Source organism: Terrapene carolina, unplaced genomic scaffold, assembly GCF_002925995.2.
Source record: "Terrapene carolina triunguis isolate 2854851 unplaced genomic scaffold, T_m_triunguis-2.0 Scaffold236, whole genome shotgun sequence".
Taxonomy (NCBI): Eukaryota; Metazoa; Chordata; order Testudines; family Emydidae; genus Terrapene; species Terrapene triunguis.
Window position 1 is genome coordinate 18,112,642 of NW_020664587.1, and position 27,477 is coordinate 18,140,118.

Genomic DNA, 27,477 nt, shown 5'->3' on the forward strand with positions numbered 1-27,477 from the left:
GGCCCTCGCGGAGCACGCCGAGACCCGCCCCTTCCGGCCCCCGCCCCCGAGGGGAAGGACTAGGGGCGGGAGCTCAGCGACGGCTGAGAGGGTGTGGCCTCAGGCTGAGGCGTCATGAACGAGGAGGCGTGGCCAGGAGAGGGGGCGGGGCTTCATGTAAGGGGGCGGGGCCAGCAGGGTGCAGTGGGGTGGCCCCAGGTTGGGAGCAGGCTGAGGGCTGGGCAGCAGCCACCCCACTGCCCAGGCAGCGCTGGCAGGCCAGGCCGGGCCATAGAGCAGACGGGGCCAGGCCAAGGGTCCATCCAGCCCAGCGTCCTCAGGCATCACAGTAACACCAGGAGTAAGGTTACCAACTTTCTAATCACACAAAACTGAACACCCCTGTCCTGCCTCTTCCCCGAGGCCCCACCCCTGTCCCGCCTCTTCCCCGAGGCCCCACCCCTGCCCCGCCTCTTCCCCGAGGTCCCACCCCCACTTTCTCCATCCCCCCTCCCTCCGTCACTCGCTCTCCCCCACCCTCACTCACTTTCACCGGGTTGGGGCGGGGGTTGGGATGCGGGAGGGGGGTGAGGGCTCTGGGTTGGGGCCGGGAATGAGGGGTTTGGGGTGCAGGAGAGACCTCCGGGCTGGGGCAGGGGGGTGGGCGGGGTATGGGCTCTGGGCTGGGGTTGCAGGCTCCAGGTGTGGCCAGAAATGAGGGGTTCTGGGTGTGGCAGGAGACTCTAGCCTGGGGCAGGGGATTGGGGTGCAGGAGAGTGTTCGGGGTGTGGGGTCCTGGCGGTGCTTCCCATGGCTCTGAGGAAGCGGCCGCCAGGTTCCTGCATCCCCTAGACGCATGGGCAGCCAGGGAGGCTCCGTGCACCCACAGGCGCTGCCCCCACAACTCCCACTGATCACAGTTCCCAGCCAATGGGAAATGCGGAACCAACCCTTGGGGCGGGGGGGCAGCACGCAGACCCTCCCTGGCCACCCATGCATCTAGGGGTTGCAGGGACCTGGCAACCGCTTCCGGGAGCCGCATGGAGCTAGGGCAGGCAGGGAGCCTGCATTAGCTCCAGACCCCCCCTTGCGCCACTGAGCAGACTTTTAACGGCCCGATCGGCAGCGCCAACCTTGAGCCGCCAGCAGGTCCCTTTTGGCCCAGGCGTTCCAGTCAAAAACCGGACACCTGGCACCCCTAACCAGGAGGGAGGTGGTGATTCAGCTGCCTTTACATGTAGCAAGATGATGAGGATAACTGCCTGCCAAGGAAGAAGAAAAATAGGCTGTAACACATGCCCACCTTCGAAGGTGCGGTGGGAAGGGCAGTTTTTTCATGCTCATGACATGGCTTGAGCTCTTCCAGAGGAAGGCAAAGGGGTGTTAATGAAGTCTTATTGCACTTGCAGAGACTGGCGTGCTGACCTTTTATGGCTGATCATGACTAACATCTACTTATTTGAAACTTCGGTGCTGCCCAAAGCCAGGGCAACGTACAACAGCCTGCATCTGGAGATTGTGCTTTAACTCCTGATGCATGGCACGAGCTTTGTCCTGGCACTCCCTACCCTCTGCTATTTTGCCTATTACCACAGCCTCTGTGGATCCTTGGGAAAGTCACGTCCTTCAGTCACTTGTGTCAGCCATAAACATTTGCCTCATGTTTTATGTTCTTTCTTTCAAGCCATAGCTATTACCTGGATGGGTCCCAGCAATGATCCCTAGGCAACCTTCCGTGGTGCCTCAGACCACTGCCCCACCTAGCTTTCCTCTCAGGTTACCTTAGTGCTTCTTGGCTTTGCTCACCAGGTTCTTATTTTATCTTCAGGGAATTCTATCAAAGAGATCTATTGAGACTGCTTTCTCACAGACTCATAGACCTTGTCAGAAGGGACCATTGTGATCTAGTGCAGTAGTCACGAACTGGTCAATCCTAGAGGATCTCCCAGTCGATCGTGATCTCCAGTGGTAGTGGTGTGGCTGCCACTAAGGCTACCCCGGCTCCACACTGCTCCAGGAAGCGACCACTGCAGTTTTTCCACAATGATTTGACTTTTTTTTAATATAATTAGTCATTACTTTGAAACCAATAATTGCTCCTTAGAAAGTTGCAACCTGCCATTTGCTGGTTAAAGATAATGGTTTTGGGGAATATGATATATTAAAAAAATACATTAAAAAAACTAATAAAATACAATTGATATGTTGTGCAAATGAATATTTTGTGCAGCCACATATGCTATCTTACTAAAATCATTAGGCCAAATTCACCACTGGCATAAACTGGTACAGCGCCACTGAAATTGATAAATGGTGAATTTGGCCTCTTATGGTTTAGTGCAGTGGTTCTCAACCTATTTACCATTGTGAGCTACATATGCAGCTCTCTGTGTGTTATGTGGGCCACATCCACACCTTACTACCTGTAAGGCCCTGAGGATGTCACATGGGCTGCAGCTGTGTGCTGATTGGGCCGCAAGCAGCCCATGGGTTGAGAACCACTGGTTTAGTGGAACTAGACAGGTGAGGGGGAAGGTTTTTCCTCCTAACGGTTGGAGATTGATGGAGACACAGGTGTAAAAGACCAGGAATTCCTCAAACTAAAAAGAGAGAAAAGGAAATGGTATCTAGGAGGGGAAGTAAGAAAGACAGAGCGCTTTAACCCCCAAAACTGGGAAGCCAAGTGACAGACCACAGGCTGCAGCTCTATCCAGAGAGGAGGAAGTGGAACAAACACTCATTGTAGCTATTGTTAACAGGATTATAGCATCAAAATATAATTAAAGATAGAAAAAGTTGCTGCTCTACAATATGGTGGAATACGATGTTTAAAATGGAATTTGCAAAGCTAAACAACAATTCATCAGTACTGTAATTTCATCTCAGTATTTTCATTGACCCAATAGTCTTAGTTAGCACTGAACCATCTCACATTATGCTGGCTATCAGTCACTGGCCTCATAACAAATAGCAAACATCTTCAGCAAATGAGCTGATCTACCTAGGTCTGGATAATAGTATTTTCACAGTCTCTTCATCTAGGTATAGAATTGTTCAATTTCTTCTCATTCACCTGTTTGCGTGAGCGCTAAACAAACCCTAAGCAAGGCTCTTCCCTGCAGTCTACTGATCAGTTTATGCAATGTTAGCTAGAGACCTGGGCATTCTTGTTCTGTGGTTCATTTCTCACTCTGCTTCATGCTTTTAAAGGGATGGGATTTAATTAAAATGAACAGACCAAACACCCCGACCAGCCAACAGGAAAACAGGCTGAAAGGCAGGCTGGGAAAGTGCACTAAGATGACTACTGTTATTTTAAATAAAAGGAACTTTAAAATTGAGGTTTTAATACAAGTTAAATAATTAAAATACAGTATAAAATGTCAGTGCTCTGTGTCTTATAAAACTTATTTAGAAATTCAATATTCTTTACAACTTAATACATTGATAACTGGTCCTACATGTCTGATCTGTGTTTAATATAGATTGTACTCTGAATAAAATACTGTAACGTTCTGAAGGTGCTACGCTCGGTACAAAAGTATTTTTACAGTAACTTAATAGCTTCATCTAAAAAACAGATTAGCTGCATCTAGAATTCATGGGGAGTTGCAGTCTCTCAAGAGGAACTGCTCGATGAACTGCCGAGCCTTCCTCTTCTCGGTTACATCGGGCGTAGGATGTTGGGGAGGAGGTCGCAGCAACAAGCTACCAAATATACTACCTGCATGAAAGACACAATACAAGCCAGTCAATAGCCAGATGTCAATGATAATTCCTCCCAAAAGAAAACTGGGGAGCACTCGGATTCCACTTGGGGATGGGTGGGAGAGGAGGAGGAGCGGGTAGTGCAAAGTTGGCCATCACAATTTTTCCTTTTTTCGGCAGCACTTTCTAATGTTCTTCATGCCAATAGAGGGTGTTTTTTGGTGTGACAATGCCTTATTTTCTGCTTTTCTGGCCGAAGTCTAATTCCTGCTAGGTTACATACCAGGCACCAGAAATAGCAGACAGCAAAGGCCCACTAATGCAGTCATTTCAGAGAAACACATGGCTTGTTATATGAACTACTACAAGTCCCCACCGAGCAGACTGGTCACTTTGTTCACCTTACCGAGAATATTCACATCCAAGTGGTTTTTCCCTGAATTTTTCAGTAGTTCCCGTAAAAACGCCATCAGATAGTTAAACACATTTTTATGGCACATGGGCAGCATGGAGACAACCTGGAAAGAAAGTAAGAACTTTACTGTGAAAAACCACCAAGAGAATGGCTAGAAGCTCAAAGCATCAATACAATTACATAAGCCTTAATGATACATAATAAAAACCAGGAGCCCCAGTGCTGGGTACCTTCTAGAGCCATGAGACTAAGCTCGTTGGGGTTTGAGCCCGTTATCTGCATGGCACAGAACACTCAAACTCCATGGTCATCTAAGGCATTATGTTAACCCTCTGCATCAGTGCCTGCATTACCTGATTGCTCAATGTGTAATTGTTGGCACAATGCAAGCAGTTGTTGTAAAGGCTGTAGCAGATAACAGGCTCTGGCAGGCTTTCCAGGAACAGCAGCAGGGCCTCAGCTACTGAATGGTTGCTGCCGACTGACCCGATGGTGGTTAAAGAAAAGGTAGTGAAGTGATCTGGTTTGTTAGCATCTCTGCTGAACCTTTAATCATTGGTGAGGTCTCACCACAACTTCCAAACATGTTCATAGCTGGTAGATAGAGCCCTGCGCAGATACAAAAATGTGTATCCGCATCAGATCCGCAAAAATTGTCTGTGGATATCCACGGAGTTGCAGGGCTCTACTTACCGTGGCTGGGCTGAGGCTCCAAAGCACCCCCCAGCCAGAGCCTGGTCGGGGAGAGCCGCATGGGCTGCTGGGGGGAGCCTGCGCGAAGTCGCAGACCCTCCACCTGCCCTGGGTGGAAGGCCTGGGAGTCAGGGACACAGGCCATGGGCTGCTCAGGCCCCTGCCCAGGGCAGGTGGAGGGACCCAGGCTCCCCACAGCTGCCAGCGCGGCTCTCCGGCTCTGGCAAGGGGGGCGGCTCAGAGCCACAGCCCAACCATGGTAAGAGCCAGGTGAGCAGCTGTGGCAGCCATGGCGGACCCTCCACCTGCCTTGGGCGGGGAACCCGAGCAGCCCCCAGCCTGTGTTCTTGACCCCCAGGTCTCCTTCCCAGGGCAGGTGGAGGGTCTGCGCTGCTGTTCCTCACAGCTGCCTGCCCGGCTCTTACTGTCAGAGCCCTGTGCGGATACAAAATTTGTATCTGCATCCGCGCTATCATCTGCAAAAATGGTCCACAGCTATAAAGCGGATACCCGCGGATTTTCAGGGCTCTACTGGTAGAGTTTGTACTATCCTGAGTGATTCCACATAGCAAACAAATGACAGGTATAAATGGTCCCAGAACCAGTCACTATTCTATTCTACACATGTTCTTACACCACGCTAGTCTCTCTAGGATCTGAACACCTTCCAGAAGTATATTAAGCTACATGACTAACTTCTGTCATGTGTTTGTTCTCTCCTCCTTTCCCCAGGGGAAGACATGTGTGCAGTGGAGTGTTTTGGATAATCTATATTTTATATATACACATACTGCTATATGTTTATGTTAGAGAAGACAAGGTCAAAGAAGCATGCCTTGCACTTTGAGCAAGGTGGGAAGGTTTGGGATGGGCCTTAATTCCTGAAGGAATTCACTCCAGTATTGGGGTGGCCCCAAGTAAGCTTGGTCATCCTGCACTGACCATCGGTCCATTTAGCAAAGACCTGGCAGACACATCGTGACTTGATGCAATCAGTGCTAAAGAAACACATCTCAGTTAACAGAGTTCAAGGGACAAGACAATGTAATGGAGCAGCCAGGGCTGCTTGAGGCTCCAAGTGTAAAGTGGTTCCAAGCACAGGATACACAAATCAGCCTCACTGAACATTAGTTCCAAAGGATACGGAGTGTATCGAGCATTGCCGTATCCAAGCAGTCTCGGATCTGCTCAAATTCAGATCTTAGGCCTGGCTGCTGAAACAGGTCTTCCTGCAACAGAAAAATCGCAGGTGTTAAGAGTCACAGAGTGGGAAACAAACAGAATAATCTGTTACAATGCTATTTACTGTAACTACGTGTGACCCATACTTTACCCAGAGACCCCACAATAGGTGTACAAGGTGCCACGAAAGTCTCTCCAGACTGGTACATATCAGTAGGCACCACATTGTCAACCGTTCTAGACCAGGTTACTGTATTGCAGTACGAAACAAAGCAAAGGAAAACAGCTGCTGACATACATTACTTGGATCTTTACACAAAGCCAGTCTCCTTCACGCTCAGTGCATTCAAGGGGCTCGTGCCTCTTGTCACACGAGTCTCCTTTATATCTCCTTATACTTGCGAGAAGGGACTCTTCCCACTTCTGGCTAATGTCCACGCTGCTAGCATCAACAAAAGCTGTTAATTTCCATGATGTTCTTCAAAACTCAGCTAAGTGTCCGGCAGAACAGAGGGTGGTTTCTCAAATGCAGACATTGCCTACCTGCTGGGAAGCATTGCGGTACAAATGATCCACCATCATCCACAGCTCTTTGGGGATGTCCAGGGGCTTCTCATCCCGAAAAATGTCATCACTCATCTGTAGCGGCAGCAGGGTCTGCAAAGGAGCAAGCCAGACTCTTATTTAACTCTGCAAAGCACAGAGAGTGAGAGACAGGGGTGTCAGAGTTAAGGAACATTACAGAGTGGGGCAGCCTCACCCACTGGTCTGAGCATAGACTAATACAGCACACACACAGTACCCCCACCTGAACGGATGGCAAACTGCTTCACATACATACACATGCACACACAAAAGACACACATTTCCAGTATGGCACCACCTAAATGAAATAACAAATGGGCACCAAATGCACATCAGTCAGGAGAAGGCCATGGACACTGAGGTAGATCTCTACTCATAGGAAAAGTGCCATGGGATCTTTAACACCAGGCAGAGCAGATAGAATCTCATTTTTTAACATTCTGCATGGAACTCAGTTAGCTCAAAGAGCCCAGGTGCACTGCATCAGAGAACAGAAGTTGCATCAACCAAGCCAACCCCTTCTGGGATTAAGGGAACAGGTGGTGTCAACGTGATTATTGGAGATAAACCCCATAATAGTAATAAAAGGAAATTGGGAGAATGCCTATTAACACTATGAGACAAGGGAGCAGCTTGAGGTTTAATAGCCTGGCACTGAGTGAGGGTTCTACTGGGCTTGGAAAGGCAAGCTTCCCAAAGATCTTCTGCTCCCTCATTAACCTACCAGTTCTCGAATGGACTCTGCTGACATGTCCCGGATAGGTTCTCTCATGTAACACAGTGTCTGGATCGGAGACCCAAAGCAGCTGGGCAGGTAATTTCCCATCACAGACAGGAAATAATCCTTCCCCCTGTCAAGGTGCAAAATCAGAATGTCTTCGAGTTTCTCCTCCCCGGAGTTCAAACGTGTAGCTGTTGATTTATTAACAAACAGTTCCAATTCGATAGTCATTTCAGAATCTGCAGGAAGAAAATAAACATATGCTCAGTAAATACCGTCATGAAACAAAGGAGTCCTATCAAATGGCAGATTAATACAGGGGCCATGACAGACTCCAAACAGAAACAAGCCAGATACTGGTTTATGAATATGGGATGAATAGTTAGAAGCAGAATCTTCTGGAAGAGTCAGTCACCTGGTAACAGGAAGCCCTTACTGGGGTTTGCAATCAGCCACTCTTTGCAGTAGTGGTCTTCATCCAGTTTGTTGATGAATTCAAATTGGCAAGGCACTTGTCCATTACGGATAGTAAAGGTCTCCACCTGCAGCTGCATGTACTTCACATCCTTGAAGAAGAACTAGGAACAAATATTGCCAGTGTCATCTCTTGCTTCTCCATCACCGCCCACTGCCGGCAACTTCCTCAAAGAGAAGGGAAAGGTCTTCCCCTAGAACATCCATGTGCCTCAGCTACTTAATCATTAGTTAATGAGATATCTGCCATGCCTGAACATTAAACACCCAGCTCCTGACATTAACTGTGACCTGCCCAGGCTGTATGTTTCCTAGGAACCTAGGTCATCTGTGCCAATCAGCCTTGTGGGACAAATTCATTGCTGGTGTAACTCCACTGAAGCTAGAGCTACACAGGGGACCCTAAATGCTCAATTTGCATAGATTTTCTGGTATCCAGCACTCCAAGCAGAGACATTCACGCAGTGACCTTCTCCAGAGGTCTCACTAGTTTGGGGTTTATTAGGTTTTATGTTTTTAAGAACAAGTTAAAGTGAGGGACACAGTTATTCCCTCTGTGCCCCAGTTGGGTAGTGCAGGGTGGCAGTGACTGTTTGGGTTTTTGAATGGAAAGTACCTGTTCCCAGCAGCTATGGAATATCTGTGCAAGCAGCAGAATTTTATAATTCACTAAACAAAATAGTGAGCATTCTACTTTGCACTCACTGGTACCAACTGCTTTACATCCTGGATCCCAGAGCCTTTCAGCAGGCCTGAGTCAGGACTCTCATTCACGGAGGGGCAAAGGGAGGCTGAACAGGATAGTGACTTGCTTTGGGCCTCACCATGACTCTGCGGCAAACCCAGGATTAGAACTACGGAGCTCCTGATCGCCAGTTCCATGCTTATTCCTCTATTTATTAAACTTCCCAGGAACAGACCCTACAAGTCCTGACTCGCAGCTCCCGGTGCTAACAATTACACTGGACTACCTCTTGGTTCTAGGATTCATTTCTCCCTGAAGCTGATGGCCCTGGGAGGGGAAGTATGGGAACATGTCCTACCTCCCTCTGGGAAAGGATCACTGACGGGATGCTGGCATTCTCCATTTTATCCAATGAGCGCACTATTTCCTCAAAGGCTTTTCGGTAGAGCTCCTCATTCACAACCTTCACCTGAAAGGGGGAGACACCTCACCAATGGGCATTTACTGCGTCTCTGCAGGAGAATTGTAACAGTCTGAAACATATGGAGCAACCTGATTTTAAAGAAAGCTGGAATACAGAAGCGCAGGTAAAACACATGGAAAATTACTGCAGATTTATTACCAAAAGCAAGTTAAAATGGAACCAGTTTCCAGCCTTTACCAAAGAATGCATACAATGCAGGAAAGCACGCCTTCGTGGTCTAATGTGAACAAAATGGGCCAGTGTCTCTGACCCAACATTTGCCCACTGCTGGGCAGGCTCTATCTAGCAGATAAAATCAGCCAGCCTGCATTGGGATCGGCTTGTTAAAGTCTGGCTGCGAATTACACTTCTGTCTGCTGATGTAAACGCTGCAAGTTTCCAGGGAAATAGATAAAAAGGAGGAAACAAAGCATAAGGGGATATTCATGAACTACTACCTATTTCTGCTCATGGATGGGCTCACCTGCATCTTGTCGGGAGCAACAGGCTCATAGTCACACCTGTGTTTTACTGAGAACAATGGTCCCATCTCAGGGCATTGTTATCAGGGCCAAGCTATAGGAAGCACAAACACAGAGCAATAGCTTATAAGAGAAGAGAAAGAATCAGTATGGCTGGCGCTGTGACTGCCTGAGGGAGAGGGTTAGCATTGTTACTACTATGAATAATGGTGCACCTACCCCAATGTCAAAAATGGAGCTCACTGGCTTATGGTCACTGGTTTTCAAAGCCATGTGGCTGCGATAGCTCAGCTGAGAAATATTCTTCCCTTTCCAGAGGATCCGATCACACCATGCTGGGGCACGACACTTCTCACTAAAACAGGAAGCCACAATTAAAGCTTTCCCAGAAGACAGTCTAGGGCAAGGGTCCCCAACGCGGTGCCCGCGGGCGCCATGGCGCCCGCCGGGGCATCTAAGTGCGCCCGCGTACTGGCCAGACGAGCATCTGCTGAAATGCCGCCGACAAGCAGCAATGTCAATAGGTGTTGCCGCCGAAATGCTGCCGATTTTTGGCGGCATTTCGGCGGCGACGCCTCTGGATGACGCTGCTTGTCACGGTCCTCCGTGGCTCATCGTCTGGCGCCCGCCAGACAAAAAAGGTTGGGGAACACTGGTCTAGGGGGAGTAACAGTGTAAGGCAGAGTAGAACTTTGCCAGGAACAGGCATCTCTCCACTGGCAGAGATTTAGCTAGTGCTCTACCAGGACCTGCAGCTTGTTTCCAACACAATCTCAGTGCAAAGCTGCAGAGGGTGGGTGTGTCTGTCTATGTATTTCTGTACCATCAGTCACCTTTGTTTTTGTTAAGGGGAGCAAGTTTTTTCCCCCTCGACACTATATGAGAAGCAGCATTTAGAGACTATCCTGAATTGCTTCAGACTGGAGGGACTTTGGAAAAAGCAAGAAAGCTCCCAGTTTTAAAATTAAAATTTCCTCTTAAAATTTCTCCTTTAACATCGTTGAGCAGAATCAAACATTCTGATTCTTGCAGCCAGAATCTACAATCCAGCCAGAACGGCATGGTACAGAATGGCTGGGCAATACATGAAGAACATATGCATCCAGCAGTCTTTTGGGGGATGCACGTAGGTATCTGCAGTAAGAAAGCACTCTTTGTGACAAGTCAAGCCAAGCCAGGCAGGATTCTACTGGGCATCAGCAAATAAAAGATCTCCAAAAATTCTGTTTGAAAAGGAAGAAAGTGATACATTGGAAGAAGCTTCAAAACTAAGGAGATCAAAGTGTTTATTCCTGGTGGCGGTAGGAAAAATCCAGCAAACATCAGAGTCAGAGCAGAGGGGGCAGCACAAGTGCCCACAAACCTAGTGATGGGATTCCCAGTCTTCCAAAACGTGTCCAAGGATTTACCTTGGCATTGGACTCAAAGAAACAGTTACTCTCCTGTACAGTAACTTGTTCTTCAAGATTGTACATGCACATTCCACTTCACGGTGTTTGCATGCCCAGAGCACTCCAGCCAGAGACTTTTGGTCAGCAGTACCCATTGGGATGATGCACATACCTTGCGTATCCTTGAATCTTCAAAAGAATGCATGAAGGGTAGGGTGGGGCAGCCCACCCGTTCCTTTGCACCGGAATCTTGCTGTTATCTGAAGTAGCAGGGATCAAAGGCAGGGTCATGGAATATATATTTGTAGAGCATACCTCGAAAAACCACAGCTACTGTACAGGTAAGTAATTGTTCCTTCTTCACGTGCTTATGCCCATGTATATTCCATTTTAGGTAATACCTAAGCAATGCCCCTTTGGCAGTGGAGACTCAGAGTCAACTGAAACAGCCACAGACTCTCTTTCCAAAGTTTGCATCAGCTCTGGATGCTTTGATGATGGCATAACTGTGAGCAAACGCATGTACAGAGGACCATGCAGCGGCTCTGCAAGCATCCATGATTGGAACCTCTCTCAGGAAAGCCTCTGAGGTAGCCAAAGCCCTGGTAGAATGTGCAGTAATTCTTGCTGGAGATGTCACATTTGCTAAGTCATAACAAGTCCTGATGCATGAGAAGATCTTTGTGCTGAAAGAGCTAGTCCTCACATCCGTTCAGTGTGAGCCACAAAGACTCAGACAGGAGCTACACAGCTTTGTTCTGTCAATATAAAATGAGAGTGCTCTGCAAATGTCCAATGCATGTAACCTCTTCTCCTCCTCATGAGCGGGCAGTTTCAGAAAGAATATCAATAGATTTATTATTTGATTTAAATGAAAATCCGACACCACTTCTGATAGCAATTTCAGATGAGGCCTTCATGAAACTTTATCTTTATAGAAAACCATACACGGAGGTCCTGCCATCAGAGCCTGCGGCTCCTCTCCTCTCCTCGCAGATGTTATTGAGGCCAAGAAAGCTGTCTTAATTGGCAAGAGAAAGAGAGAGCAAGAGGCTATGCTGATAACATTAAGCTGTGAGGCATGACCGCAAGCTCCAACTGGTAGCTATAGGCAGACAAAAGGAACTGCGAGATGACAGGGAGGCCCCTAATCTTTATACCCTCAGCTGTAAGCACCAGTAGTAATGGGTATCGCTGACCAAAAGTCTCCAGCCCAAGTGTGCTGGACATGCACACACCAAAAGTGGAATATAAATCTGTACAAGCATTTGAAAAAAAAAAATCAGAAATTCTTTAACTTCCTTAGGTCTGTTAGATCTAAAAGCTCTTGTAGACTTGTTTTTACTGCCTTAAACAATACATACAGGAGCTAAGGGACATGAATGACATGATGGCTGAGGTTGTACACATGGCATACCTAGTGTCCCAGTCATCACAGCCAGTGTCATATTTGTAGGTTGGCTGGAAGGTAATCTTTCCCTCTGTAAAGCCATCAAAGACAGCCTTCGCATCCATCTGCTGCTTCAACTAGTAGGGGAAAAAAGCCAAATAGATGAAAACTTACATTGTTTAAACAAGTCCTTCTGGAGTCCCAAGTGGGGAAAAGGGCACCATATTCTGGGAAAGTGATAAACCTGTGTGCATGAATGTGCACAGATACACACGTCTCCCATCTGCGCACACACGATCTAACATTTGTGCTGCCATTTCCAAAGGAAATCTCCATAGACACAGGAATGGAAATGGCAGATTTTTCTAATGTTAGAACTTTTGAAGTGTGATAATAGTATTTTAGGCAGAGTCCTACATTTCCTGGCCAGGAGGGACTATTACGACCATCTAGTCTGACCTCCTGCGTAACACAGGCCAGAGAGAATTTTCACCCACGGATTCCTGTATCAAGCCCACTGTGAAAATGCATATACACACACAAACGTCTTGTTGATTCAGGTCTCGTAGGCCTCACAGTAGTACTAGGAGATTAGCATTTCACTACTTATATTTTTTCTAGGTGGGAGACGGAACCCAGGTATTCATGGGCACAGTTACACCTACGCCCACCCTTCCTAGGAGGAGGAGCTGGGCACCCACATTAACCTTCATAAGAACCACACTGGACAAGCAAATCAAGGGAAGTGTAACTGATTAGTTGCGTAGCTTTCACACTCCCCTAGGCAATACTACCTAACTCTCTGAGCAGCCCTTATATCCAATACCTCAGAGGGCTGACTTCCTCCTGCCAGGCTGTGGTGCCCTGCCCCACAACCAGCTATTAAGGAGGTGGATGGATTGTGACCTGGTGTACGAAGTGCATGCTGAGGCCAACTGAGCCACGGGAGGGACCGCTGCTCCTGGCTCAAACTCTTATGTGCAGGGACAGCAGCCATTTCAGATCATTCCCTGGACATCAAACAAACCAACCCAAAAGCAGCTTCTAATGCATGTTGGTGATGTGAATCCCAAAAGCCAGGGTTAGCTATGCTGTCAGGGCCAGTGTGCAGGTGATTTTCAGAGCAAATGAGAGTTTCCTAAGCCTCCCACTAAAGAGGAGTCATTTTCCTAGGAGTATAGGATGTGGGGCCCACCTCTCCTCTGGGAAGACACGTCTGTACCTGGTCATATTGATAAAGATCTTGAAACGCCTCCTTTTCAATGTGCATCTTCACCTTTTCCAACCCCAGCGGCTCTATCCTGTAGTTGAGGTCCCCGAGCCACAGGATGACACTGTAAGGACAGCACACAAGGGTGAAATCCCTGTTTGACAGAGTCAGCTACTGTAGTCTCTACAAGCAGCCAGAAGGGCTTCTCTGTCTCTCACAGGTGTGCCCCGCCTGCCGTGCCCCCATGCAGCATCCTGTATCTCACCCCACTGACAGTGCTCAGAACCAGGCAGCCTCAGCCACATGTGAAGGGGAAGCCTGATGAAACCACACCTTCCTGAGCAAGGGAGGGTTGAGAAAGCCACAGACTGCTGCCCCAGGCACCTCTGCAGAAATTCAACTGCACCATATCATTAGTATGTGCAGCAATACACCAATGGCACAGAGCTCTCTGCACTGAGCTGTTTAGGAACCAGTTAATCCCAAGCACAGTTCTGTAGCATCTCCAGGCTAGCAGGGCTACCTTCGCGTCTAGCTCTGTCTGCAGACTGCAGGCATGCTTAATTACTAACACTGCCATGATACAAGCACATAAAGGAAACTGAGCTCCTGAAGAAAACATGCCTCCGTATTACTGGGCAATTTGGCAAGGCACAGTGCACAGTAAATTAATGTGTCTGGAGCTTCCAAGAGCCAATCCGGCCCGTTAGCTCACTCCCTGGAATGGGGCATTTCATCAGGGACAAGCTTCCCAAGGGGTTCACTAGCATAAAGGAAAGAAGTTGGGGGCTAGGTCTGCCAGGCCACTATAGCAGGGACATAGCAACTGTACCTGCAGGCTTCCTGCCCAGCCAGTCCCACCACCCAACTCCCACCTTCCGGCTCCTGTTGAGCCAGGAAGCCGAGAAATCGGAATTTTAATCCCCTTTAACATTCCAATGCAATTTAGTTTATCTGTATTTAGAAAAGAAGCACGTGTGCATTTGATACTGTGAAGGACTGGGAGCCAGGTGGCCCAAATACTATTCCCAGCTCTTCCACTGACTCATTGTGTGACCTTGGACAAGTCACTGTTGTCTTGTGCCTCAGTTTCTCCCATTCGTAAAACGAGGGTAATGATTCCGACCTACCCTCATAAAGTGCTATCACATCTATGGAGGGAAAGCCCTACATGAATGCTAATTATTTATTGCAAGACAGACAATGCACTAGGCAAGATATTTACTTACAACTTACTTTTGGGATCGATCTAAAAGAGACAACAGCAGACAATAGCAGTCCTTAGTACTTTGATAATACTTTTAATCTCCCAACACGCTATAAAAAAAACTAAGCCTCACAGCCCCCTGGGGAGGGAAGTATGTGTTCGCTCCATTTTACAAATGGGGAAAGCGAGACAGTGACAGGGAGCCGTTTTCAAAGCTAGGACTAGAATTGACAAGTTCCTGACTCCGTGGCCTGTGCTCAGACTATTCGACCACACCTCTCAAGCTCCTGCCAGGAAATTGCTTACACCAGAAAGTGTAGCCAGCCACCCTGATACAGCCCATCACTTGTCCCATCAAAGCCAGAGGCCAAGCAGTGAACTGTAGTGATCCGATGGATGTAGACCTTGGAAACATACTCATGTTTGCTTATAGTAAGGGGTGGCATGTTTGGATCTGACTGGCAGAACTGCATCCGAGAGCAGATGTCTTTGAAGTCCTGGTTCCTCCGCTCGTACTCCTCTGTATGAGCTGCGAGGTGAGAGTTCACAATGCACACGCTGGTGTTGTGGAACTTGAACCGTATAGCAACTCCACCTTTGTTACCCTAGTAGGCAGGAAGAGAGACTGGTTGTGAGTTTTCCTGGGACCGTAGGTGAACTAATGTCCACTACTGTTACCCCAGTTTAGGCAAGTCAAAGGATTTTGGCACAGTCAGTCTGGCTCCCGGGGAAAGAGAAAGGTTCAAAACCCTAAGCAGAATATCCACAAACCTCAGAGAGTGAGCCAGCCCCTGCCCTTCCATCACCGCGGGAGGGACAGCAAGTATTCGCATAGTACATCATGCAACCAGCAGCAAAGCAGAGCGGGGGGGGGGGCACGGAATTCGATGTGCGATTCAGGACACGGCTCATATGACAGCAGATTAGACCATTAAGCGTAAGCTCTTTGGCTGCTTTGGCAAGTAATTAAAACTGTCCAGTAACAAACTGGTTCTTCCAACACAAACCATAAAGAATATTTTGTAAGATGACAAGGCAGCTTTGGGCCATGCTCAGAACTGCCATCACCATGCAGCATCTGGGGGGATTACCGGAAGGTAGGTTCCAAGAGCAAAAAGGTGGTCCACATCATCTTCAAAAAACTCATGAAATCTACCCGAGGAGAACGAACTCTGTTCTTCTGAGCAGATGCATACAACCCAGCCTGGTTTCCATGCAGATTTCAAACTCTCTTGAGAGTCAGCCCAGCACTACATGCAATCAGGCAGGTACCAAAGGCGAGATTCTGCGTCACTCTTGCATGCCCTGGGAGCACCCTGTGTCTCCCTGAGAGACAGATGCATCCGGGCCTCCTTTAGCTGCAGGAACAGTCATGGTGACTCAGGGCTAGGGGAACAGGCTACTCAGGGCCCTCCCAAAGACAACCTCCCACCACCTGCCCATGCATGCACTGTATTCCTACCATTATCCCCATGATTCCAGTTCCCACTGTCTCGGCTTCCACCTCGGAGATGTTCAGAGCATGCTCTGCCTTCACGTATAACAGCAGCATCATCCCAACAAGTCGTACAAGCTTCACCTGAAAGAGAAAGCCAAAGGCATTGCGATAGCCAGGACTGTTTCTCAGGGGAAAACCTTACCTCACCCTGTTGTGAGCTCGAAGTATAAACCACCAAAAATATTAATGCTCCAACACTGTTCTTCCAGGGAGCCACCCCCCTGACACATGGCACACACAGAGGTGCTCCAGCAGCACAACACGGGACAGGAGTAACTGGCCCTGCTCAGGGCAAGCGGCTCAATACCCCAATCACTGCTTGGGGGAGAGGCAGCCCCGAGAAGGTACATGCCTGGATCGGAGGTGAGAAGAAAAAGCCAAAGCAAGGATTTTAAGGCTCAGGTACCAAACCTCAAACAAAAGTAAAGCAATAGTCCTACTACAGCACAATTCACTGCTTGGTGCTGCTGCTGAGTCCCAAGGTATTTTGTATCCGTTCATCTCAGCAGACCAGGGAGCTCAACTTGCCTGGTTGCTCCATTATGCCCCTCTCTAACCCACAGCGTGAGGCACAAATGTCCTTAGCTCTCACTACTAATGCTTATGGGAATGTTCTCAGGAGGGTGAGGCCATGTCTGGGAGCCCTGCATACAAGTGCTATATACCATCCATGCTGAGCATTGCTGGCCTGGCAAAAACCTACAGGAGACAGACACACTGGAAACAAACCAGGGGAAAGCACACCCGAGAAGATGCCTGACTGGAAACTGGTTTAAGTTTCAAAACTAACTTCACCCCCAAGCCACACGTACCTTTGCATATTTGGCGTCTGGGTGAAGACTATCAGTTACAGCTTTGAACCATTCTTCCTCCTTCGGTGTGTCATTGAAAAAGAAGGCTTCTTTACTCAGATCGAGCTCCTGGAAGCTGTATCAGAGGGAGGAACACATGGATGCACTCACTTCACTTGCTTTAACTCTCCCAGCCTTTTCTGCCGGGGAAGAGATAATTTATACTTTGTGCACTAAATGGGATTTTGGAACTGGAATTCTAATCCAGATATGTTGATTTTAGCAGTGCATTAAGTGCAAAAGTAAATTACCATTAGTATTAAAGTGACTTAGCCGCAGTGTGGCATAAAAGCAACTGAAGTACACTATGCCACTAGGGAGAACAAACACTTCTGGAATAAGAGCCACTATAGATAATGCAAACGTCTTCGCTTTTAAACCCTTGTTTGCAACGTTTTGGCTGGATAGCTACACAGACACATTCATCAGCAAGCTACCCAGAGATGTTTCTGGAAGGGCTAGCAGGAAAGAAATACGCACCCAACACAGTAAACATCCGGAGGCTCAACATCATGGCAAAGCCAAGGCAGGAGGCTCTCTTTGGGTGACTGGCCATTCACATTGTACGTTCCAATAAAAAACCTGCAAGAGACTTAGGTTCAACAAAATCCTAGAGCTGCAATCCAAGCCTGTGATAGCAACTTTCCTGCAGCATTTTATAGTGTGTATTTACTTTACAAAAGAACTACAAGCAGGGTTGTGTAGGAATAGTTTGGGACAATTTTTTCACTTGTTCTTTTATTCAGGAAGGGCTTGTTTAAAAAGATTTGAACCAAAATAAAGTTTTCAATACTAAACATCATCTTTCATACAAACGGTCTCCCCAAAACCAGAAACCATTACAGAGATAAATAATAAACAGAAGCCAGGGAGAGACAAGAGTCCGAGGCAAAGGGAGATGCCGCATGTTCAGGTGAGTTCTGAAAAGAGACAAAGAATGAATAAGATGTACAAAAAAGGCTGTTTGCTTAAGCAGGGGCTGTTCATGTGACAGCATGCTCCTCTGCAACTGTGTAAATGGAGGAGAGATGCAGAAAGGCTGTTCCAGATGGCAGGGGCTAAAGTCTATTTTCCCAAAAAATTTCCCATTGCTGTGGATTTCAGATGAAATTACAAATGTATGAGATTTACTTATTTTGCAATTATGCCTAAAATTGTACTCCCAGGGACAGTTGTTACCTGAAATTCTGGAGATAGGTATAGGAATCCTCTTTCAGTACTAGTTGAGATTTAACTATAGTATCTCTTAGCCCAAACTTCTGCTCTGGTAAGATACAAGCCTCGTCTGAAACCATCCCGCTAGAGGATCGCACCATCTCACTGGTTACATCCATGTTGGATTTACTCTGTCTGAAAGCAGAAACAGAAAGCAAAACAAGACATTTATGCACTGTGTGTGTCAGAGAGCAAAGCTCATCAAAACACAATTTAGATTTGAAAAAACAATCCCCATCCTGCAAAGGAGGGATAATTTCTACTACTGAAAACCTGTTTCACATAAGTCAACCTGTTTAATCATCTCAGCTGCATGTAACAGAGCAAGGCTGAAATGAGTATTTCTCAAGAGGACTCAGATCTTTTGTACACAAGTGTTCTACCAGTTTAACTACAGGGATTTAAAAGCGGAGTTCATTAAATCAGTGCAGCCAAGGTCTACATCCTGTGTGTCTAGGTGAGGCCTCACTCACCCTCTTTCTGATGGAATTTAAATGGTGTGTCCCGCTTACTGGGGTGGGAGCTGAAACTCTCCCCCCAGCTGCCTCCCTCCACCCAGCCCTCCCCACCTTAACAAAAGAATGGAAAGCCGATCATCCCGTCAATGCCAGTCCCTGTGTGGGGGTGGGGAAGGAGGGAGTTTATTTAGTACTGTATGGTTTTCATATTATGTATTTAATAATGTTTTAGTGGATGGGATGTTATATTTTTGTTATAAAGCAGCAATCTGGGGGGGGGGGTCAGAAAAGTGGGAATGCCCTATAGACTAAAATTACTATTATTCCCTATTAAAAATACAAGATGGGTGAGGTCATATATTTATTGAACCAACCTCTATTACCTCATCCCCCTTGTGTAGGGTTGCCAACTTTCTAATCCCACAAAACCGAACACCCTAGCCCCGCCCCTTCCCTGAGGCCCTGCCCCCTGCCCTGCCCCCTGGAAACGGCCAGCAGGTCCGGCTCTAGGCAGAGGCACAGCAGGCAGCTCTGCGTGCTGCTCTTTCCCGCAGGCACAACCCCACAGCTCCCATTGGCCGTGGTTCCTGGCCAATTGGAGTGCGTAGGCGGTGTTCGGGGCGGGGCAGCGCACAGAGTCCCGTGCCCCGCCTAGGAATTGGACCTGCCAGGACAGGTAGGGACTAGCCTGCCTTAGCTCCACAGCACCGCCGACCATACTTTTAACGGCCTGGTCGGCAGTGCTGACTGGAGCCACCAGGGTCCCTTTTCAACCGGGTGTTCCGATTGAAAACCAGACACCTGGCTACCCTACCCTGGTCTCTCTAATATCTGGGACAACACAGCTACAACAACACTGCATACTATTCGCTCTCTTGCTTTGCAAATACAGGCTGGCCAACAGGTGGCACTGGTGTGTATCACATGCCCGCCTTTATCCACAATAGTTTCTTAGCTCAGCCACATGAAAACCAGGAAGTCAAGGCAGAAAGTTTTACTATGTCTTCCTCCTCCATGGACACATGAATGATCAGCAATTTGCACCGCTCAGAACTATTCTGGACAATCTATAAATAACTGCAGACATCCCCCATCCTGTCTGGCACGATGCATCATTTGCCACCAGTGTGCAATGATGCTCTGTGGAGGGTGACAGTAGCTAAATACCCAAATATCCAATGCCACCATTCCATTCTTCATTAGAACTTACAAGCATAGGTGCCGTGCACAACCGATCTCGCAGTCTCCTTTGAGAAGGAGGATTTAAAATAAACTGTACCTAGGGGTAGCTTTATCATCGCTGTTATGGCTCCAGCTATGATTAACTACGAGATTTTTTTCATTCTCGTTGATGTCTTCAGACTCCACAACTCCTAAAAGAAAAACAAAAGCTTTACACAGAACAAGGGAACATGACATACAATACTTACACGCTGAGACAAATACAAGGAAAATCTATAGGCCACGTATTTTCCCATGTTCCCAGAAAAAAACAGGCTCTTATTTTAAGTGTGTTGCATTCCTCATGGGATAAGAAGGTTAAAAGGGTTTTTCCAAATACTGGCTATAATCCCACAAGCACAGTTCAATGCTCCTAAGTAAAGAAAAAAATACAGGAACATTTTGTTGGAGGATTTTAAGAATATGTACACAAATTACTGTACCAGTTAAAAAACAACAACAACCATTTGATACAGATGGGAGTTACAGACTACTATATGGATTTTGTAATATAATAATTGGGAAGGAACCAATGGGAAAAGTAACATTCATCTGCTTGAAAAACTCAGAACAGTGACATTAAGAAAAAAGAAAAAAAGAAAAAAAGAGAATCCTACCCAGAGTACTAAAAACTGCTTTTCCTATTGCACATGTAGGGGGAGCAGAGCTGGGGCCCAGGCCAGACCCCACAGCAGACAGGGAAGGAGCATCACCCAGCTCTGCTCCTGGCCCCATGCCCGGGGCCTCGGCTGCCAGCCCTGGGGCTCCACTCCCAGCCCAGGCTGCTGGCCCCACGCCTCGGGCTCCTGTTCCCGGCCCTGTGCCCAGGGCCCCAGCTGTTTGCCTAGGCTCAGCTCCCAGCTCTGCCCCTAGCTGTGGCCCCAGCCTCAGCCCCCTTACTCCTGTCTGTGTCCCCACCTACCAGAGCCGCGGTCCCACTCGTGGCCCAGGGGTGGGGGGGCGCTAGGGTGACCAGACAGCAAATATGAAAAATCGGGACAGGGGTTGGGGGGTAATAGGAGCCTATATAAGAAAAAGACCCAAAAATCGGGACTGTCCCTATAAAATCGGGACATCTGGTCACCCTAGGGGGCGCAGACAGGGGTAAGGGGGGGGACTCGAGGTAAAAAGTTTGGGGACCACTGCAGTACAGAGAAAAACTGCTCAAGCTCCTTGTTTAAAACTCCTACAAGGCAATCAGGTCACATGACTGGCCTGTTTATAATAATCAGATGTTGCAGAAAAGGAACCTTGAGGAGCTGATAACTGATGCACCTTTGCTCTCATCGGTACCAATTTGTTTCCTCCTCAGCAAGCGCCTCGCCACTAGCTTGCTCTGTCACAGGGCTACCCATTATCTCTAGGTCCCAGTATAAGGCCTCTGCACTCCCAACACTGCCCAATCCCCCCTTCAAAACATACACGTGTAATGAAGCTTTGTCAAGTCCAAAGCCAGGCAAGAAAGAGAGAGAAAGAAAAGAGAAACACACACCTCACTTCAAGGGCTTCCATGTGTCTGCTGAAATATCCATAACAGAGCACAACTCACTAGTCACTTAGTCTGTCCCCACCCTGACCCAGCCCAGTACAGAGTCCTTGGTGGAAAGCCAGCCCCGCCTCAGCATAAGCAACATGATAAGTGCCAGATCTCAGCATTGATATAAGGTGCACTTCACAATAAAGTACCAGCCACTACGCAAATTTAACTCATACATTAAACAAATCATTGTTCTGCAGTAGATCATTTTGCATTCCTCTCCAGTGACCACGTTCCATACTTACAGGTGCCAAAATAACTATTTAATTGTGGAGCTAAGTTTTTGTTTGTTTTTTTACAGCAGATATACAAATATCTTGATATTTTGACACAGGACCACATGACATTGTCATAAGCAAACTAGGGAAGTTATTACAAGGTGGGTGCACAACAGGTTGAAAAACCCATACTCAAAGAGTAGTTATCAATGTTTCGCTGTCAGACTTGGAGGGACTTTAGTAGGGTACCCCAAGGATCTGCCCTGTGTCCCATACCATTCAATATTTTTATTAATAACTTGGAAAAGAGAATGGAAAGTATCCTTAAAAATTGTGGATGACACCTAGGTGGGAGCAGTTGCAAGCACTCTGTAGGATACTATTAGAATTGAAAATGTCCTTGACAAATCGGATAATTGGTCAGAAATCAACAAGATGAAACTCAGTAAAGACAAGTGCAAAATACTACACTTAGGTGGGAAAAATCAAATGCATAACTACAAAATGGGGAATAGCTGGCTAGGCAGTAGTATTGCTGAAAAGGATCTGTGGTGTTACAGGAGATGATAAATTGATTATAAACCAACATTATTAGGCAGTTGCGAAAAAAAGACTAATATCATACTGAGGTGTGTTAACAAGAGTGGTCATCTGTGAAACACAGGAGGTCATTGTTCCACTCTACTCAGCACCGATGAGGCCTCAGCTGGAGTCCTCAATTGTATTCAGTTTTGGGTACGACACTTTATGATAGATGTGGACAAACTGGAGAGAGTCCAGAGAAGAGCTATGAAAATGAGAAATGGTTACAAAACCTGACCTCTGAGGAATGGATTAACAAGCTGGGTATGTTTAGTCTTGAGTAAAGAAGATTGAAGAAGGACCTGTTAACAGTCTTCAAATATGTTACGGGGTTATAAAGAGAATGGGGATCAACTGTTGTCCCTGTCTACTGAATGTAGGACAAGAAGTAAATATATGGAGATATACCTATCTCATAGAGCTGGAAGGGACCCTGAAAGGTCATTGAGTCCAGCCCCCTGCCTTCACTAGCAGGACCAAGTACACCTCTTCCCCGATATAACGCTGTCCTTGGGAGCCAAAAAATCTTACCACGTTATAGTTGACACAGTGTTGTATCAAACTTGCTTTGATCTGCTGGAACGTGCAGCCCCGCTCCCCCAGAGCGCTGCTTTACCGCATTATATCCGAATTTGTGTTATATCGGGTCGTGTTATATCGGGGTAGAGGTGTACTGATTTTGCCCCAGATCCCTAAGTGCCCCCCCACCCACCCTCAAGGATTGAGCTCATAACCCTGGGTTTAGCAGGCCAATGCTCAAACCGCTGAGCTATCCCTCCCCTCAAGTAATCAGCTTAATCTGCAGCAAGGGAGATTTAGGTTAGTTACAGGAAAAACTTTCCAACTGTAAAGATAGTTAAGTACTGGATTAGGATTCCAAGGGAGGTTGAGGTTTCTAAGAACAGTTTAGACAAACACCTCTAAGGAATGGCCTAGGTTTACTTGGTCCTGCCTCCATACAGGGAGCTAGACTAGGTGACCTCTTGAGGGCCCTTCCAGCCCAACAGTTCTATGATTCTATGAAATGGCAGTTTCCAGCTTACTCCGCCTAGTACACAAACCTACAGATAATGAAGAGAGTTTGTTTCTGAGATTACAAATCTAACAAATGAAACTGGACAGAACAGTTCTGTTCACTGAAACACAGAGCGGAGCTCTTCTGTACTGCAATGACTAGGCAGCAAAGCTGAAGATTTTATCACTTCTGCAAAATTCTCTCCAGGCCAGCAATTCAAACTAGATACAGAATTTAACGTACTTTACCCGGAGATTCAGAACACACAGACTAGAAGCAGCTGTTCCCTTAGCTTGGAAAACTTCTTTCTGCCCATAGAACCCTCTGAGAATAAATACTTCACAGGAGGATTTATTGGAGGTTGATTCCAAGAGCATGAGGATCAAAACTCATGACAGCTCACAAATCCAAAGTAGGGTTGGAACTGGGGTCACTGCTCCTGGAAGCAGCAATGGATTTAGATGGACAAATACCTGTGCTTCTTTCTTGTCTATGTCTGCACTAACAAGGAGGTGTCTGGTTCCAGATGTGATGTAACCAATTCCAGTTTTCCCTGTGGGCTCACCCAGCTCGTACACGGATTGTGTTTCCTGAGCAGGTATTTGAATGTGCTTGTGTAGAAATTCCCACAAGTTTAAGAAGAAGAAATTGGAATTGAAACTAAAAATAGCACCAGAAGAAAGGAAACATGTCATATAGAAACAGTAGCTTTACACAGCTGACCCAAGCCAATTCTTCCACAGAAATTGCTGGTGCTGTTTTTGCAGCAATAGAAATTTCTGCTTCTATGGAGTCTCAATCACAAGCATTCATCCACAAAACTCCAGCCTCAGGTCATGTCTACACTTGTAGCACTGCAGTGGTGGAGCTATACTGGTACAGCTGCGCCACTGCAGCGCATGTGGTGAAGACGCTCTATGCCGATGGAAGAGTGTTCACCCATTGGCATAGAGCGAAAAAAAAAACACACCCCCGCAAGTGGCATAATTAAGGCTACGATTTTGTCATGGACATTTTTAGGAAAAGTCAGGGACAGGTCATGGCTTCTGTGAATTTTTGTTAATTGCCTGTGACCCGTCCGTGACTTTTACTAAAAATGTCCATGACGAAAAGGGGGAGGGTCCAGCACCCTGCTCTGCTGTGGCTGGGAGCTGCGGCTGCTGCCCCGTGGCTGGGAGGGACCCCTGCCTGTGGCGGCTGAGGAGCTCCGGGGGTCCCCAGCACCTGTGGGGACTGGGGAGCTCTGGGGGATTCTCCCCACATCCACGGCAGCTGGGGAGCTGGGGAGGACCCCTGCCACTACAGGCAGCAGGGGTCCTCCGAAGCTCCCAGCCACCAGGGGAGTTAGGGGTAGCCTGCAGAAGTCACAGATTTCGTGACTTCCACGACCTCCGTGATCAAATCGTAGCCTTAGGCATAAGCTACGTCTCCCATCAACATCGTACTGTGCACACGACTGCTTATGTCAGCATAACTTATGTCACTCGGGGGGTGGAATAGTCACACTCCTGAGCGATATAAATTTTGCCAACGTAGGCAGTAAGGTAGACATAGCCTCAGATTAGCAGGATAAAGCAACAAGTACTTCCAATCTCTAGCCTGCTGCCCTTGTTTACCTGAAATAAACTAAGCCTTCCTTTGAATGCTGGGCTCTAATCCAGAAAAAAGGAATTCGTGAGTAAGTCACAGGCTTCATTTCAAGGTTTGACACTAATTGAAGGAGGCACTCTGAGGGTTTTACATGCTTATTTAAGCACCGCCTTGAGCTAGAAGTGGGATGTGGTTCCTCTACTAATTCTGCAAAAGCACTTCCATGCTGACCTATATGAGCCTGTTACTCTTCTGCTTGGCCAATGCACTCACAGACAACAGAAAACTTGCCAGACAACGGTACTTCTATGTTGCAAATAAATATCTACAAGGATTTAGGAAAATCAAACTTATTTTATCCGTAACCTGTTGCAAATTCAAATCCAAGGTCCAAAGAGCAGACCTTCCAGCATCTGTGTATACAGGGATGTATTCAAATTGACACACAGGAAGTCAACACCGCTACATAACTAACAGAGGCAATATGATTAGGGCCCATGTCTCCTATGAAAAAATCCCTACAAAACATCTCTTTGGTAGACTTGTGTTAGACACATGGCTATGCACTGTGACCTAGGTAATGCAGTGATAGGTACTGTACACATACCTGACAAACTAAGGCCTTCCGCTACACATAACAGAAGGTCCTATCGTTTCTGTCTGTGCTGAACCAGGGTTTCCCATTCTGAACTTCAGAATAATTTCTGAAACCGTACACAGGTCTAGGAAGATTTAATGTCAGTCACTGGTAGCACATTGACAACCAGGGGAAATAAAACAACATGCACCTGGATAGGCTGTAATCCAGAAAGGATGCAAAGAGAGCACAACATGCATCTTATAAGATGAGCATGGATATCTTGGGTTTTGAGTGTATTACACTGATCTCAGACTGCAACTTCAGAGGTTTTTATATATTTTCAAACAGTGAGAGATCTGGCTGTTCGCTTATCTGATTGTTGTGCAATCACCACACACATTGGGTGTGACAGCAGCCCTGAGCGAACCACACAGTTTCTAATATCTTATACCTATTACAACAGTTTGAATTTTAGAAGGCTGATATATATATATATATTCAAGCAGTAATTCACTTCATCAGCAGGTTCTTTAATAAGATTTATTCAGACACACGCTGGCTGTGCACTAGTGCCTGTACAAGTTTCATTCTGAATTTGTTTTATCAGCCTTATTACAATGATCCATGAACCATTAACCACATGTGCATCTTCATGCCCAGAGCACTCTCTAGTGGCATTTTATGAATACATCATAAAGACACAAAACAGCACCTTCCTTCCTGAAGGCTCCCCAAACTCTTGACGGGGATTACTTCATCCAGCACACAGATGCAGCCACTTCTGGGGTGGGTACATCAGATGTTGCAAAGGGATGCTTCCCCTTAACTAAGCAGCAGCCACAATTGCTCTTTATCCAGGGAGTTGCCCCTCTGTGCAGGACCGAGATGCAGATGCCTCTGGGTTCGGGCATGACAGCTGTTTATATAGGCACCCCTTGCCTGGCACTGCAAGCTGCTTCTGAAGTGGGGTGCAGGGCCCGCCTAAGCGCCACACAGCAAGACCATTCACTGTTTTAGATTAGAAGGGGAGAGGAATCCCGCACCCCACTGAGGCTGCAGGGGGATTCAGTGAAACAGAGCGGAGCCTCGGGGGGACGGGAAGGAGGCCTGTTGGGGTTACAGAGTTCCCAGCCTGACTGGGGCAACGAGACAGGGACCGACCCCCGACCCCCACCAGTCACCTGCCCCCGCCCCCCACCCGGAACTGCCGCCCCCCAGGCACCCCCCGACCTCCACTGTCCCCAGCACCCCGCCCCCATCGGGCACCCACCTCCGTCCCTCCTCCCCCTCCCCGCCCGGCCGCGGCCGCCTCCAGCCCGGCGACCCCCGGGGCATCCGCCTCCAGCACAATCCCTGAGCCTCCAACCGCCCGGCCCCGGCCGCAGCCCCTACCTCCGCCGAGCCACCCGGCCGCGGCCATGGCCCTCAGCTCAGCCTCCTCCGGGCCCCGCCCACGGCGGGCAGACCTCCTGCTAGCCCCGCCCCTCCAATCACCAAGCAGCTCCTCCTAGCCCCGCCCCTCCAATCACCAAGCACCTCCTCCAGGCCCCCCCGCCAATCACCAAGCAGCTCCTCCGAGCCCCGCCCCCTCCAATCACCAAACACCGCCCCTGTCTCTGCCAATCACCTCCCTCCAAAACCCCGCCATTTTCCCTTCACACCCATCACGCCTCCCCACTCCGTTCTCTGCCCAGGGCCGGCTCCAGGCACCAGCTTAACAAGCAGGTGCTTGGGGCCGCCAAGGGAGAGGGGCGGCAGGTCCCTCACTCCCTCTAGGAGCCATCGCGGCTTTTTTTTTTTTTGCTTCGGGCGGCAGAAATGCCGGAGCCGGCCCCGCCTCTGCCCCCGCCTCCATCCCCGTCCCCGCTGTGCCCGTGGAACGCTGCCGCGCCCTCCGTGCCAGCCAGCGCCCCTCAGAGCGCCCGTGCCAGGCTCCGCCCACACCAGCCAACGCCCCTCAGAGCGCCCGTGCCAGGCTCCGCCCACACCAGCCAGCGCCCCTCAGAGCGCCCGTGCCAGGCTCCGCCCACACCAGCCAGCGCGCCTCAGAGCGCCCGTGCCAGGCTCCACCCACACCAGCCAGAGCGCCCGTGCCAGGCTCCGCCCACACCAGCCAGCGCCCCTCAG

At 48.1% G+C, this 27,477-nt stretch overlaps 1 protein-coding gene across 4 annotated transcripts in view; it reads right to left on the reverse strand.

Moving 5' to 3' along the window:
• Positions 1–3,306: 3,306 nt before the first annotated feature.
• The window catches only part of INPP5B (inositol polyphosphate-5-phosphatase B), a 32,553-nt gene continuing 8,382 nt past the window's right edge, over positions 3,307–27,477 (reverse strand). For 3 of the 4 annotated variants that reach the window (XM_029912669.1, XM_029912668.1, XM_024202945.3), the window contains 17 exons: positions 19,887–19,980; positions 18,114–18,284; positions 17,415–17,516; positions 16,896–17,010; positions 16,048–16,164; positions 15,003–15,190; positions 13,391–13,502; positions 12,196–12,305; positions 9,607–9,742; positions 8,801–8,911; positions 7,699–7,861; positions 7,287–7,522; positions 6,521–6,634; positions 5,940–6,024; positions 4,456–4,583; positions 4,094–4,205; positions 3,307–3,703 (listed from right to left, as the gene is read on the reverse strand). In XM_029912669.1, coding sequence (XP_029768529.1) covers positions 3,579–3,703; positions 4,094–4,205; positions 4,456–4,583; positions 5,940–6,024; positions 6,521–6,634; positions 7,287–7,522; positions 7,699–7,861; positions 8,801–8,911; positions 9,607–9,742; positions 12,196–12,305; positions 13,391–13,502; positions 15,003–15,190; positions 16,048–16,164; positions 16,896–17,010; positions 17,415–17,516; positions 18,114–18,284; positions 19,887–19,980 — 2,219 coding nt within the window. In that variant the 3' untranslated portion in view covers positions 3,307–3,578. Of the gene's footprint in view, positions 3,704–4,093; positions 4,206–4,455; positions 4,584–5,939; positions 6,025–6,520; positions 6,635–7,286; positions 7,523–7,698; positions 7,862–8,800; positions 8,912–9,606; positions 9,743–12,195; positions 12,306–13,390; positions 13,503–15,002; positions 15,191–16,047; positions 16,165–16,895; positions 17,011–17,414; positions 17,517–18,113; positions 18,285–19,886; positions 19,981–26,742; positions 26,789–27,477 lie in introns of those variants that run through there. The other variant, XM_026657104.1, reaches the window with a different exon arrangement.